Source organism: Heloderma suspectum, chromosome 2 (genome assembly GCF_057233095.1).
Source record: "Heloderma suspectum isolate Gila_16-S chromosome 2, 16-S_ref, whole genome shotgun sequence".
Classification (NCBI taxonomy): Eukaryota; Metazoa; Chordata; class Lepidosauria; order Squamata; family Helodermatidae; genus Heloderma; species Heloderma suspectum.
In genome coordinates, this window is record NC_139459.1 from 372,823,622 (window position 1) to 372,837,518 (window position 13,897).

The window sequence follows — 13,897 nt, forward strand, 5'->3', positions numbered from 1 at the left end:
CGAACAAGGGAAGGGACTCGGGGAGCGGGGCTCAAGGGTGCAGGCAGGGGGGTTCCACCATCCCTGCTTTCAGCATCCACTACCTTAGTGTGCTGTTGTTGTGTACAACCTGGGGATAGAATACCGGACTTTTGTTGTTGTTGTTGGTATGTGCTGTAGTGCTGGTGCTGTATGAATCATCCATTTGTTGTCATTGTGTCAGCCATTTGCTGTATCAAAAAAGGACCTATGTCAACTGCGCTTAGATCTGTCAGTGCAGCTCATCTCATGAAAAGCCACCAGACCCGGAGGCAGAGGAGGTTAGGGAGGCAGGACAGCCAAGGCTAGGAAATAAAAGTGCTGGACCGGAGCAAAGGAAAAGGGAAGGGGAAGTTGTAGGGGGTGGTGTGAGGTAAAGAAAGCGAAGGCAGATGACGGCCAGCTGGAGTCAAATTCAGAGCGTGCAGACAAGAGTAGTGGCAGCAGTTAGCAGTGCAGGTCCCAGCAGAGTTGCATCACTTACCCAGCACACAGAAGGTGGCTCTGGCTGAGCCCTCCACAACATTTTTCGGTAGCTTCAGAGAAACTGGCATCGACTGTGCCTTTTCTGTAAGCAAAACAGAGCCTTTTGATCATGCTGATTGCTCTCTAGTATTACCATCTCACTCCCTCTCTATTCCCCACTCAGCTTTTATTCTTATGATCATAGAGTTGAATAGCGACTGCTGACTCCATTTCCGGAGGGGCTTTGATCCCATTCAGAGCTTCAGTTACCACCAGCCAAAACGCTAATGGTGCTATCCAAGGTGCTGAAAGGTGCCATCCCAGATGCTGAACCCGTGGGGCGGGGATAGGATTCAGCACCTTGTCAGCACATTACAGAACCCTGGAGAGCACCGTTTAGAGTTTTGGCTGGTGGTATCTAAAGCCCTGCATGGAATCCAGCGAAGGAGAGCCCACCACCTCCAGGGTCAGTCTGTTCCACTGTCAAACAGGTCTGACCATTAGGATGCCTGGAGTACTGCAGTGCGTTATCCGTGGGGCTGCCTTTGAAAACGGTCCGGAAACTTCAGCTGGTGCAAAATAGGGCAGTGAAACTGTTAGTGGGCACTGGTCAATGTGATCATATTATGCTAGTACTTTTCGTTCCGCTCTGGCTGCCAGTCCATTTCCGGGCCCGATTCAAAGTGATTCCTATGGAAAAGGTCACAGTGCAGTTGCCAAGCACGGTAATGTTGGGGGCAGGAATAGCATTATGGTTCTGCAACCCCTCCACTGTTTTTGTCCACGTTTTCTTCGAATACTTGAACAGGGGTTGTTCATCTTGTCATTCATGAACATGGGGCTGGGATTGGTTTGGTCTGGGACCCCGTCAGCACCCTGGCTGGGTTGTCTTGTGTTTAGATCCCAAGTCCTTTTGGACATACGATCAGTGGAGGCTGGTGGCTCCAATGTCAGTGGGGCTGTGAATCCGCTCTGGGTTCCAGCCAGAACTCTAAAGGAGATATCCAAGGTGCTGAACCCTGGCCCCCAAATGGGTTCAGCACTGTGAATAGCTCCTTTGGAGTTCTGGCTGAAACCCAGAGCGGATTCATAGCTCCACTGACATCGGAGTCACCAGCCTCCACTGCATATGATCCCGAATAATCCTAATCCTCACGCTGTTAGGAAATCAGCGTTGTCATTGTCTTGCCCAGTGCTGTAGCAGACCCAGGACTTGCAGGGACGAAGCACAAGGACTCTGCTTGACAAAGATGACGACATCATCTGCCACCTCCCCCCCCCTTCAGAATTCCCTCTTCCCTCTGGGTTTAGCCGCAGGCCTCACAGTGGCATTGTGCGTGCGTGCGTGCGTGTGGTGGTAAATCCCCCCCAGCAATAATATATCGTCCCTCTTGTCATGCCAAGTGTGCTGGGCGGCTTGGCCTTGAATGGGTCATTCAGACCCATGAGCTTGACAGCGCACCTGCTCCTGGTGAAGATGAAAACTGGTTTGTCGATATGGATTGACACTGCTCCTGGCATTTTGGGACTCTCCTGGGCGTGTGACTATGGGAACTAGGGCTGTGCAAGGACCCCCCGATCCAACTCGGAAGCCGCTTCATGGCTTCGGAGATGGGCCTGATTTGGCTCGGGCTGATTCGGGGGGGGGGGGGGGAGGCGACCGAACTCGGCCCTGAACCCGAAGCGGGATTCGGATGCTGAACCCTGCTTCAGGTCCCCCCCGGAGCCCCCGAGCACCCCCCCAGCTGCTTACCTTGCAGCCAACTCTGCTGCTGCCTTCTCCGCCGCCACCTTCCCCGCCTTCCCTGCTGCTGCCGTCATCGCTGCCGCCAGCTCCTGAGGCCTGGGCGTGCGCTGACTCTTATTGCAGGGAGCTGCCATTTTTAAAATGGCCACCTCCTGGGAGTTCCTGGAAGGTGCCATTTCAAAAATGCGACTGCCTGCAATAACAGCCGCCGCACGTCCAGGCCTCAGGAGCTGGTGGCGGTGATGACGGCAGCGGCGGCAATGATGGCGGTGGAGGAGGAGGAGAAGGCGGCAGCGGTGGCAATGGAAGCAGAGGACGAGGAGAAGGCAGTGGCGTCGATGACAGTGGTGGAGGCGATGGAGGCGGGCGGCTCAGGTGAGGACCTGGAGGCACCGGCGTGGCTGGGCCGGGCATGCCGAAGCTCTGAAGGGCACCAAGCGCTTCCGAGAACCCCTGACCCACTCCGGGTTGTTTCGTGCCCCCTCCACTTCGCCTCAGAAGGGCTCAAAGTGACCCGAAGCAGCCCGCTTCAACTTGGGGTTTGGGCCTTGGGCCGAAGTGTGCACAGCCCTATCATTTTGTGGGTATGTGTGTATTAGTCAGAAAAAATGTAGGCCACAGCACTTGGCTGGAATTTGATCAAGAGTCTGAAGGGCTTCAAGCAGTGGGGGCTGGAGGCTCTGAGTTTGGTGGGGCTCTGATTCCATTCTGGGTTTCAGTCAGAACCAGCCAGAACGCTAAAGGAGCTATCCATGGCACTGGACCTATTTTGGGGGTTAGGTTCAGCACCTTGGTTAGCTTCTGTAGAGCTCTGGCTGGTTCTAACTAAAACCCAGCATGGATTCACAGCCCCACCAACATTGGAGCCACCAGCCTCCACTGGCATCAACACAAGAAACGAATGGAAGCCATGGCGCCATAACTGCTTTTCAAGTTAGGATTCCTTGCTTGCTGCACTTGCCGAGTAAGTTTATACACACTCATAGCCTCCCACATTTTATTTATCCACTGCTTTTTCAGTGGTTGCTTTGCAGACTTCCAGGGACAGGCTATACATGACTCTGCAGCTGTATACAGCTGCTTGAGAAGGTCTTTATGCAGGAACCCAAGTTCATTAGAATCACAGAGTCATAGGGTTGGAAGGGGCCTGCAAGACCATCGAGCCCAACCCCCTGCTCAGTGCAGGAAGCCTGGTTCCCAGGCGGTCTCCCATCCAAGTACTAACCAGGGCTGACCCTGCTTAGCTTCCGAGATCAGACGAGATCAGGCGCACCCAGCCCTTTGCTCAGTTCAACAAGATGAAGAAGCACAGCTTTAGGAGCTACCAGTGGTCCAACGTGATGAAATTCCTGACAGTGATCAGCAACCGCTGGTCTTACCTCTAATTCGTTTTATGCAGTTGCTTGTCCCAGACAAGTGAAGGGCTTTGCACCTTACCTGCTAAGAGGAGGAGGAGGCGGCATCAGCAGGCACTTACCAACTGCAGACAGCAAGGAGCTGAAGACCACTTCCTTCGCGACCCCTTCGGGCTTCGAGATGAGAGAGAGGAAAAAGGACTATTATATGCTGCCCCATCTTATCCCTCCTTGTATTGTTTTGCATTGTTACTGTAGTTGGCAGTGTTTTTAATAGTGTATTTTAAATGTGACTTTTCATATTTATATGTGATCTGTTTAGGGAGTTTGTTACATTAAGCAGCATATTAATATTACTAATGCATAAAATAAAAAATAAATAAAACGGGGAAGGGTGAGAATGAGCGTCGGAAACTCTAAGGTGCAGAAATAACACCTCTGCTGGAAAGGGGAAGGAAGGAAATTAAATCGGAACAAAATGAAACAAAAGTAGATGACACTGGGGGAGGAGGGAGAGCAGTGGTGGGATGATAAAATGTGAAGTGCAGGCCTTCATCATAGCCATGCCCCTGCGGAGAATCCTACAACAGTAGGGTTGGAAGGGGCCTATAAGACCCCCGAGTCCAATCCCCTGCTCAGACTTGCAATCGTGGCCAATCCCCTGCTCAATCCTCTGCTCAAACTTGCAATCGTGTCCAATCCCCTGCTCAATCCCCTGCTCAAACCTGCAATCGTGTCCAATCCCCTGCTCAGTCCCCTGCTCAAACTTGCAATCGTGTCCAATCCCCTGCTCAATCCCCTGCTCAAACTTGCGGGCAGCTGTGTCGATCCATAATATCAACAACCCAGTTCTTGCGGTTTCATTTTCACCAGGAGCAGGTCTTTTGGTAAAACTCATGGGTCTGAATTGCCTATTGAAGACCAAGCCGCCCCCAAATACTTTGCGTTACAAGAGGGGTCGCTCACAACATATTGTTGCTGGGAAAATCCAGTTCCCCAAAGTTAGCGTGAGGATTGCGGCTACATTCAGAGGGAACAGGGAAGGCTGACGGGGTGTGTGTGTGTGTGTGTGGGGGGGGGGCAGATGATGTCATCATCCCTGCTGATAAAAAAGTCCTGGGGCTTTGACCCTGCAAGCCCTGGTCCCACTACACCACTGGGGGAGACATGGAAATAGAGAATGAGAGCAGAAAAAGAAGAGGGCTCTACATTGTCTTGTTGTTACTAGCAATGTTAAGAACAACTGGACGTAAGAAGGGCCCTGCGAGATCAGACAAACAGCCCATCTAGTCCATTATTCTGTTCCCACCGTGGCCAACCAGATGCTCTGGGAAGCCCATGAGCAGGACATGAGGGCAATAGTCCTCTCCCAATATTATTCCCTGGTAGCCACAGGCACACTGCCTCTGTTCCTGGAGGTAGCACATAGCTGTTATGATGTCTAGTAGCCATTTATTATCTCATCCGCCATGTATTTGTTTTTAAGAGAATGTTGTCTTCCCATATCAAGTTTACAGGACAGGCTCGGACACAGCCAATTGCTTGGTCACCTGTGGGGAGTGAAATCACCTTCAGATGACCCAGTAAGGAATGTTGGTTCCCACCCTGCTTTGTAGGCAATCGACGCGTAACTTATTTGCAATCGAGGTCAGATGAGATTGGGTGTGTTCAGGGTGCTATGGCCATAGGCTTTTTTCAGCCTACAGCACCTGGTATTCCCAGGAGCACTCCCGTCCAGGTACTAACCAGACCCGACCCTGCTTAGCTTATTTGCGATGCCTGACACAGGACTGTGTTACTGTATGAAGTATTGATCGCATTATCTTCATTAGAGGCCAAGATGAAAACTATAACTCCAAGCAATGTCTGCTTGAGAAGGTAAACAACGGAACAGAAAGAAGGATTGATTAGCTGGAGTAACTTTCAGGGATGCACTGACAAAAACACTGAACTTACTGAGCTAGGCAGATGACACGACATTTTTAGGTATGGGACAGTCTTGCAAATCAGGCTTTTGTGATTTCATTTTTGGTGGCACTGTTTCCCTGCATCAGTATTTGCAACTGCATGTACTTTATCACTAATCTCCCTTCCACCCACCCCATGTATCACAGTCTCCACTCCCTCCCTCGGAGATCCTCACACACTGCTTTTCCCCTGCTGCTTCCTGCAGTGAGAAAAGAGCGAGCTGTACCAGGATCGCTGGTGCGTGCGCACGCATGTGCATATGTGTACCCATGTGAATGAGTGCACGTGTGACCCTCAAAACCACAGTAAGCATCACACGTGGCCCTCGGGGGCCAACAAGGTTGCACACCCCCATTGTAGATCATGGTACTGAGCTGAATGGCCCAATGGCTGGACTCAGCGTAAACTTCTCTAACAGTAAGAATATAAACCACAGCCTTCCGAATACATTTTCCAAGTCGGCAGTGAATTGTGGTAGGATACATTTGTTGTAGAAATTCCTGCAGATGTTTTTATAAGTAAGGAAGTCTGCACAGGCCTGTCTGCAGTGTGTAATGACTGAGATGTTTGTAGTGCTAAAATGTATGCACAGGCCTATTTGCAATGTGCAATGATACATATGTTCTACAATGCAATTTTTTAATATTATAATAATGTGTTGTCCTATATTACTTTTACAGCCCCCGAAGAAGGCCTTAAAATAAAAATAGGCCAAAATGTATTTGGGCTTCTTACAAATAAAATCTTTGCTCTAGTAACCTGAGACGTTTCTCTCCATTCTCTGGACTCAATGGGGCTGTTCACACAACATGCTAACCCACACTCAGTAATAATCCACACTCAGTGGTTGAGTGTGGGTAGTTTTAAATGGTGGGTTGCTTGTTGAACCGTGGGTTAGCGTGTTGTCTGAATGCAGCTGGGGTGGCTTGTTAACCATGTAGTATGGCTTCTTTTCTTGAACAAGCCACATTGAGAACCCATGGTTTGTTGTTGGGTTGTCGAGGGTGGTTCACAAGCCAGGCTGCATGGTTAGCAAGCAACCCTGGCTGCGTTCAGACAATGACCCACCCTGCAGAAAACATGTTGCATTCAGACAACATGCTAACCCACGGTTCAAAAACAACCCATGGTTCAAAAACAACCCACACTCAACCACTGCGTATGCGTTAGCCTGCTGTGTCAACAGCTCCGGCGTACGGCAGCTTCCTGTGTTCAAAGCAGCCCACGTACCTCAACCAAAAGTGATCTGACGAGGGTGTCCCTTTGTCCTTTGCTGGGCGTCTCCACTAATTCATTCCCACAAGGCTGGTCTGAGCTCAGAGCCTCTGCACTTGCTGTAACGTTGACCTCACCTAGGACAAAAATGGCACCTTCATCATGTCTATATTATATATATATTTATATTTACGGCATTCATATCTGCCTTTCCGCCAAGGAGGTCAAGTCTGTGGTGCTTCCATTCCCCAGTTTATTCTCGGTTAGATCCCCTTGGATATTATTAAAGAACATAAAGTTTCTGGCCTTCCCAGAGGAAGCAGGTTTGGAAGCAGGATGCTGGACATCTGTGGTCTGCTGTGCAGAATTTTTCGATCAGTGTATTTTGGACCATTCGTTACGGGGGAAGCGGCGGACAGAATCACATCCCGAAGTTGAGGGAAGGGGGTGATAATTTTGGAGAAACCTCTTACGGTGCTCAAGGGCTTACCTGAAGATAATGAGGCGCTGAGGTGTGTGTACGCGTGCTCTTCCGTTGTCGAGTCCCACTCCCCCGTGCTTTGCAGCCTCTCTGGCGGCTTGTGCTTTCTGAAAAGCCCCCTAGAGCAGCCCCCCCCACTTTTTGGACCCGTGGCCACATTTGGGATTTGAGAACCTGCTGTGGGCACCACCACAAACCATCTAATTACTGGATTGCCACGTTGGCGTCTATAGCTGTTACATCTTATGGATCACAGGCTGCGTCTCACTCAGCAGAAATGTTTGTTTCGGGTTTACTGGACACTGCAATGTCTCCTTAATGAGGGACTGATTCAGCTAAATGCTGGTGGTGTATTACAGCTAATGCTTCTTTAAGCATACATTCTGGCAATGTCCAGCAGTTGCTTCTGTTTGGGAGGAGGTTATTACACAGATAAATTTTGTACTGGAATAGTCTTTAATATTCATTCACGTACGCTCTCTTTTAAATTGTTTACCTGCTTCATGGAAATTAACAAACAGTCAGCGTAAAGGGATTCTCCGTGCCCTTTTGACACTAAAAGACTGGTAGTACAACACTGGAAGGATAAACGCCCACCTCCTATAATGCAGTGGATTGAGGACCTTACAACGCTTTCAATATTTGAACGGGTGGCATATAGATGCCACCTTCAAATGGATACTTATTTGGATATTTGTTCCTTTTTAAAAAAGACCCTATGTATATTTCCTAGAAAGCTGTATGTATTTCATAAGTATTCACTGCTATGGAGATGTCTGTCTGTCTGTCTGTCTGTCTACCTATCGATCTATCTCCATGTATGTCTATTAAAAAAATGGAAAAAAGAAAAATAAATCAATAAATGTTTTGTGGGTGCTGTGGGCGGCATGATGGAGACCCTTTGCGGAAACTGTTGGAGGTGCCTGCGCATGCCACCACGTTGGGGCCCTTGCTCTAGAGGTCTTAGCCCCCTTAGCTCCCTTGGGGCTTTCCAGCGCTGCTGCCTGAAAGCTGAGTGAGGCGTTTTCGTTTCTGTTGTTAAAAGGACACAACCTCCTCCTCCTCCTCTTTTGGCTTTCAGGCCCTCAGCAGATGTGTGTACATCAGCCTTCCCTAACCTGGTACCCTCCAGATGTTTTGGACTTCAACTCCCATAAGTCCTAGCCAGCATGGCTAACGGCCAGGAATTCTGGGAATTGCAGTCCAAAGCGTCTGGAGGGCACCAGGCCGAGGAAAGCTACTGCGTGTGAAGTGGCATACAAATGAAAGCTAGCCGGGGTGATTCATGATGGTTGGTGCTTACCCAGGGATTTTGGGATCACCGTCCAGGAAACCGTTTTCCTTTCATTTGCACAGAGACAATAAGATTCCTCTTCCTCCATCTCCAGGGGAGAAGCTTCAAAATCAAGCGAGGAAGCCAACGAGATACGGACCTGTCCAAGAACAAAAAGGTGTTACTGGGGAGGAAGCTCAGGAAAGGAAGAGGAAGTTGCTATGGCAACACTGAACACACTGAGGGGGGTCACATGGGCCTAGAGTGGGGAGAGGCAGACGTTTAGGCCTGTGGACCTGCCTGGGGTCCAAATCCAGCCCTCTGGGGTTCCCCAGAAGGGCCCTGCTCCTTTCCCCCAGGTGGTTTCTTGGCTTTTGTGCAGTTTTTCCCCAATTCTAAAAGGGTGAAATGTCTCTGCGAAGGTTATCACGGCTAGATTTTTAAAAAACACCATGATAGGCTACGTAAATGTTTATGTAGCCTATCACGGCTGAGTGGAAAAAACAAAACCGCACGTACGTAGCCTATCACGGCTGAGTGGGGGGGGGGGAAAAACCGCACGTATGCAAATGGCGGCGCCCGTGGGCGCCGCCATTTGCATTCCTTATTTTGGCACGTGTAGTCTACGTAAACATTTACATATAGCGTTCCCCTTATTTTTGCCGTAGTCTACGTAAATGTTTACGTAGACTACACATGCCAAAATAAGGAACACAAATGGCAGCACTCATGGGCGCCGCCATTTGCGTACATGCAGTTTTTCCCCCCCCACTCAGCCGTGATAGGCTATGTAAACATTTACGTAGCCTATCACAGCTGACTGCAGGGATGCAAACAGCGGTGGCTATGGCCGCCGCCATTTGCGTCCCGGCAGGACAGGATTTGCGGCGGGAGGGACAGCGCGCCTCCCCCCGGGCCAGAATTTCGTGGGGGAGGGGCGGCGCGCCTCCCCCCTGGCCAGAATTTTGGGGGGGAGGGACGGCATGCCTCTCCCCCCCGGCCAGAATTTCGGGGGGAGGGACGGAGCGCCTCCCCCCCACCGCGAATCAACTTTCGGGTTTAGGTAAGTGACTTTCGTACATCCCTACACCCCCCAGCCCCGCTTGCTGAGCGCTTGCGCCCGCTTGCCCCCTCCCCGCACTCTGCAAGTGGCCCGCACTCACCCCAGAAGCCTTGTTGAGCTCTGAGGTTGCAATTTTTTGAAAAATAAAACGGCGATCGCAAAAATGCACATTTTTTGTGAATGTGCATATTTGTGCATGTGCGGAAAATGTGCATTTTAGCACATGTGCATATTTGCAGATGTGCAAACATGTGCATTTTGTGTGAAAATGTGCATTTTTGCATGCGTATTTGCAAAAATGCATATTTTCGTGCATATGCCAATATGAGCATGTTTGCAGTCTCCATTTTATTTTCCAAAAAATGGCAACCATGGAGCTCGACAAGGCCACCAGGGTCAGTGAGGGCTGCTCGCTGAGCATGGAAGGGGCTCAAGAGTGGTCCGGGGACTGGTGAGTGGAGGCAGGGGCTGGGTGGGCACCTGAAGAACCCGGACAGGGGTGGGTTCATACACCCCTACTTAGGAGAGGAATTTTAATCTTTCAGAATGGGGAAAAAAACTACACAAACAATCGGAAACTGCCACATGATCAGTGGTTGGGGGAAAGGGAAGCCCAGATAGGGCTGTGCAGATAAAATCCGTTCTGTCTAGGTTTTGTGGATTGTCAGGTGCCTTTCATTCCATAGTCTGCCCATCAACAGAATCAGATGTTTTTTGTTTCCGAATTTGTGCAAATGCGCAGTTGTGCAAATGTGCACATGCAAAAATGCACACATTCCCCCCAAGTGCACATTTTTATACTTTAGTCTATGGGGGAAATGTGCATTTTGGGCCAGTTTTTTTATTTTGCGTATTTTTCTATGATGAATTTTCTGCAAAATTTGGGAACTTTGTTGGGTGGAATCTGCCTAACAAGGGCAGGCTGGTCTGCTGCAGAATCCATGGGTCAAATTCATAAAAATCCAAACTCTTTTGGTTCCGTTGAGGATTTCTCCAATAGCCCTTAGCCCAGAAGACCAGACCAGGAAACCTGGGTCTGGGGTTCTGGTGGGTCCCCTGGTATAAATGGAGAGGATAAGGAGATTTTTCGGAATTGGGAGCTCACGGTAGGCAGTAACTGAGCATTCCTCACCCTGAGGCAGCATTGCAGGTAGGTGAAGACGGTGGCCTTCAGTGCGAATGCTTCACCCCGCACCACAGAGTAGGGCAAGGTGAGCTCGAGGAAGAAGGGCTGGAAGACCTTGAGGGAGATGGGCTGCGCCAGGCCAAAGCCTGCCTCCGGAGACATGCAGAAGCCTCCAGCTTTCCATTCCGTGATGGTGTCTGGAATGGTCACAGGCACGGCGACTTCTCTTCGAGAGCCTCCAAGGGACACAGGCACCCCAGCCTTGCTTTGAGAACTATCAAGGAAGGCATTTCTCTTCAGGTCTGAGCCGCTGAGGGACACAATGGAATTAAAAAATGCATATATATATATATATATATATATATATATATATATATATATAGTGAACCACTTTTATAGCTCCCTTCTGTTGGGAAGACTCAGGCTCTGGATTTCCTACATTAAGCAAGAGGGTTGGAAGAGCAATGAATCAGTAGTGCTGGGAGCTGCCAGTTACTCTAGAATACGGACGTTGAACCTCTTTCAGTCCGAGGGCCAAATTCCATTCCAGAGCAGCTCTCAGGGGCCACATCCCAGTGGTGGGAGGGGCTGAAAGCAAACGGGGAGGGGCCAGCATACCCCAAACTCTACAGGATTTTAGCTTAAAGTTCTCTGAGTGCCAGTAATTACGTCTGAGGAGAGGCATTTCAAATTTTTAAGATGGGGAGAAAATGTGCAAGAGCTGGGAAACTGACAAACGGTTGGTGGTCAGGGGGTAGCAGACAGGGCTGAGGGAAGGGGTGTGGCCAGGAGAAGGGGGTGCAGCCAGGAGAATTAGTCTTTGGGCCTGCACCCCTGACATGAATGAATAAATTTTAAAAAATCTAATAAGAGTAACCATCAAACCTGGACTGCCATCCTATGCCACATGTTCTAATCAGGGACGGGTGAGAACGCCATTTGAATTCAGTTTTGATTAGTTTACCCCAAATGTGCAAAGTTCTCCATAGTTGAGACAAAAGGAACGAGATTTTAAAAATCCAAATGCTGGGCAACTGAGACGCACAGATTCGTCTGTCCAGGCCCTGGGCTTTGCACGTGTTCCTCGTCAAAGCCTGGCTTTGAGTGCTTGTTCATTCAAACATGTAAGTGCTCGACTGGGTGTCACCTCTTTAGGGATGTCAGAGAATTCCGCCACGGATCTCGGGGAGGCCGAATGCCAGCGCATTCGGCCCCCTGAAATCGGTGGTGGAAGGGTCTGCCCCTCCGCCCCCCCAGGACGGGACTTACCTTGGGCGGATCTTCCTGGCGGCGGCTATGGCGGCGGCGGCGGCCGGTCTTCTGACCGGCCGCTGCCGCTATTTCCAGTTAAACAAAAACAAAAAAATGTGATTGGCTATATAAAGATTTACATAGCCTATCACGGCTGATTTTAAAAAAACCAAAAAAACGCATGTAAGCAAATGGCGGCGCCCAAGGGCGCCGCCATTTGCGTTCCTTATTTTGGCACATCTTAGTTTACGTAAACATTTATGTAGACTAAGACGGCGAAAATAAGGGGAACGCAAATAGCGTAGACGCTACGCTATTTGCGTTCCCCTTATTTTCACCGTCTTAGTCTACGTAAATGTTTACGTAGACTAAGATGTGCCAAAATAAGGAACGCAAATGTCGGTGCCCATGGGTGCCGCCATTTGCGTACGCGTGTTTTTTTCCCTTTTAAATCAGCTGTGATAGGCTACGTAAACATTTACGTAGCCTATCATGGCCGACTGCAGGGACGCAAACGGCGGTGGCTACGGCTGCCGCCATTTGCGTCCCTGCTAGCCAGCGGAGCTGGCCGGCCAGGATTCCGGGGGGGAGGAACGGAGCGCCTCCCCCCTCGGCCAGAATTCTGGGGGGAGGGACGGAACGCCTCCCCCCCAGCATCAGCATAATCCGCGGAAAGGTAAGTCACTTTCATACATCCCTACACCTCTTGTCTCCTTCCCCTGACAAACTCGCCATGCACGTCATGCTGCTCTCCATGCTGTGAAGAGCTGTACCTAACTGGTGCAGACAGTTGGGGATTTTGGTTCAGTTTTTTTTTAAATTTACCAGAATTCACCAAGTTCTTCGTATTTGGGAGAAAAAGAGCTTGAGATTTAAGGAATTCAAATGTGGGAGAACCAAAACCCAGAATGGAATCTCAGCCCCACCAAAATTGGGGCCAGCAGCCTCCCCTGGATTTGCCCATCTCTCCAGTCCTCAAAGCTGCCACTTACTTCACTACCCACAAATCCCATATCCAGGTCTCAGGTAAGTAGCTCCTTAGTGTTTCGGAAATTTCTTCTGAAGTATCTTCTTCAAACTCATTGATGGAAGGAACCCTGTCTGGGTGGGTCTCTGGCATCATGACCGTCGGAGCCATAGGGAGTGTATATTCAACTGGGGAGGGAGGGAGCATATGCATGAGTTATAGTCATATTCCTAACCTGCAGCATTGTATTTCTTTCTTTATTTCATTTCTATACTGCCCAATAGCCGGAGCTCTCTGGGCGGTTCACAAAAATTAAGGATGAATGAGGCATGCCCACTTACCGTCACTGCGTGATGGCTGCTTAACTAATTCCATTGACAAGAACACAATTTATTTATTGCATTTATACCCCGCCTTTTTTCCTCTTGCAAGGAACCCAAGGCGGCTTACATTATCCTCTTCCTCTCCATTTTATCCTTACAACAAGCATTTGAGGCCTCCTTGGGGTATGATCAGTTTCCCACATCCCATGGTTTCTCAGTCAGATGAGCATGCATGTGTGAATTGGCTCTTTGCCACTTGATTTTCAACGTTTCAGGAGGCATTCCATTCCGGGGAACCCCTGAGGGCCGGATGGGGAGCTCAGCTGGGCCAGATTCAGCCCACGTGCCTGAAGTTTGACACCCCTACACTGATTGGCAACAGCTCTCCGGGCTTATAAGAGGAATCTTTCCAAAATCCCAGGCCTGCCTGGAAACGCCAGGGATCGAACTTGGGACCTTCAAAGTGTTCGCTGCTGCTTTGTTTGCTGAGCTAGCCGGGGGGTGGGGACGGGGTGTTGAACATTTGTTGGGATTCACAAAAGCATTCTGGGCTGGGAAATGGAGTTTGATTTTCTATGACCACCTAAGATGGTTATTAAAAAAAAAAAATTAGCCTGTCTTCCCTCTCTCTTGCACTTATTTCTC

The 13,897-nt window shown here is 49.7% G+C and overlaps 1 protein-coding gene across 1 annotated transcript in view; it reads right to left on the reverse strand.

Moving 5' to 3' along the window:
• LOC146356135 (alpha-2-macroglobulin-like) overlaps positions 1–13,897 on the reverse strand; it is an 84,808-nt gene that overhangs the window by 22,200 nt on the left and 48,711 nt on the right. Inside the window, exons 18-23 of the mRNA XM_084831866.1 lie at positions 12,955–13,117; positions 10,718–11,021; positions 8,553–8,682; positions 6,784–6,905; positions 3,708–3,759; positions 503–586 (exon numbers count right to left, since the gene is read on the reverse strand). Coding sequence (XP_084687992.1) covers positions 503–586; positions 3,708–3,759; positions 6,784–6,905; positions 8,553–8,682; positions 10,718–11,021; positions 12,955–13,117 — 855 coding nt within the window. The remainder of the gene's footprint in view (positions 1–502; positions 587–3,707; positions 3,760–6,783; positions 6,906–8,552; positions 8,683–10,717; positions 11,022–12,954; positions 13,118–13,897) is intronic.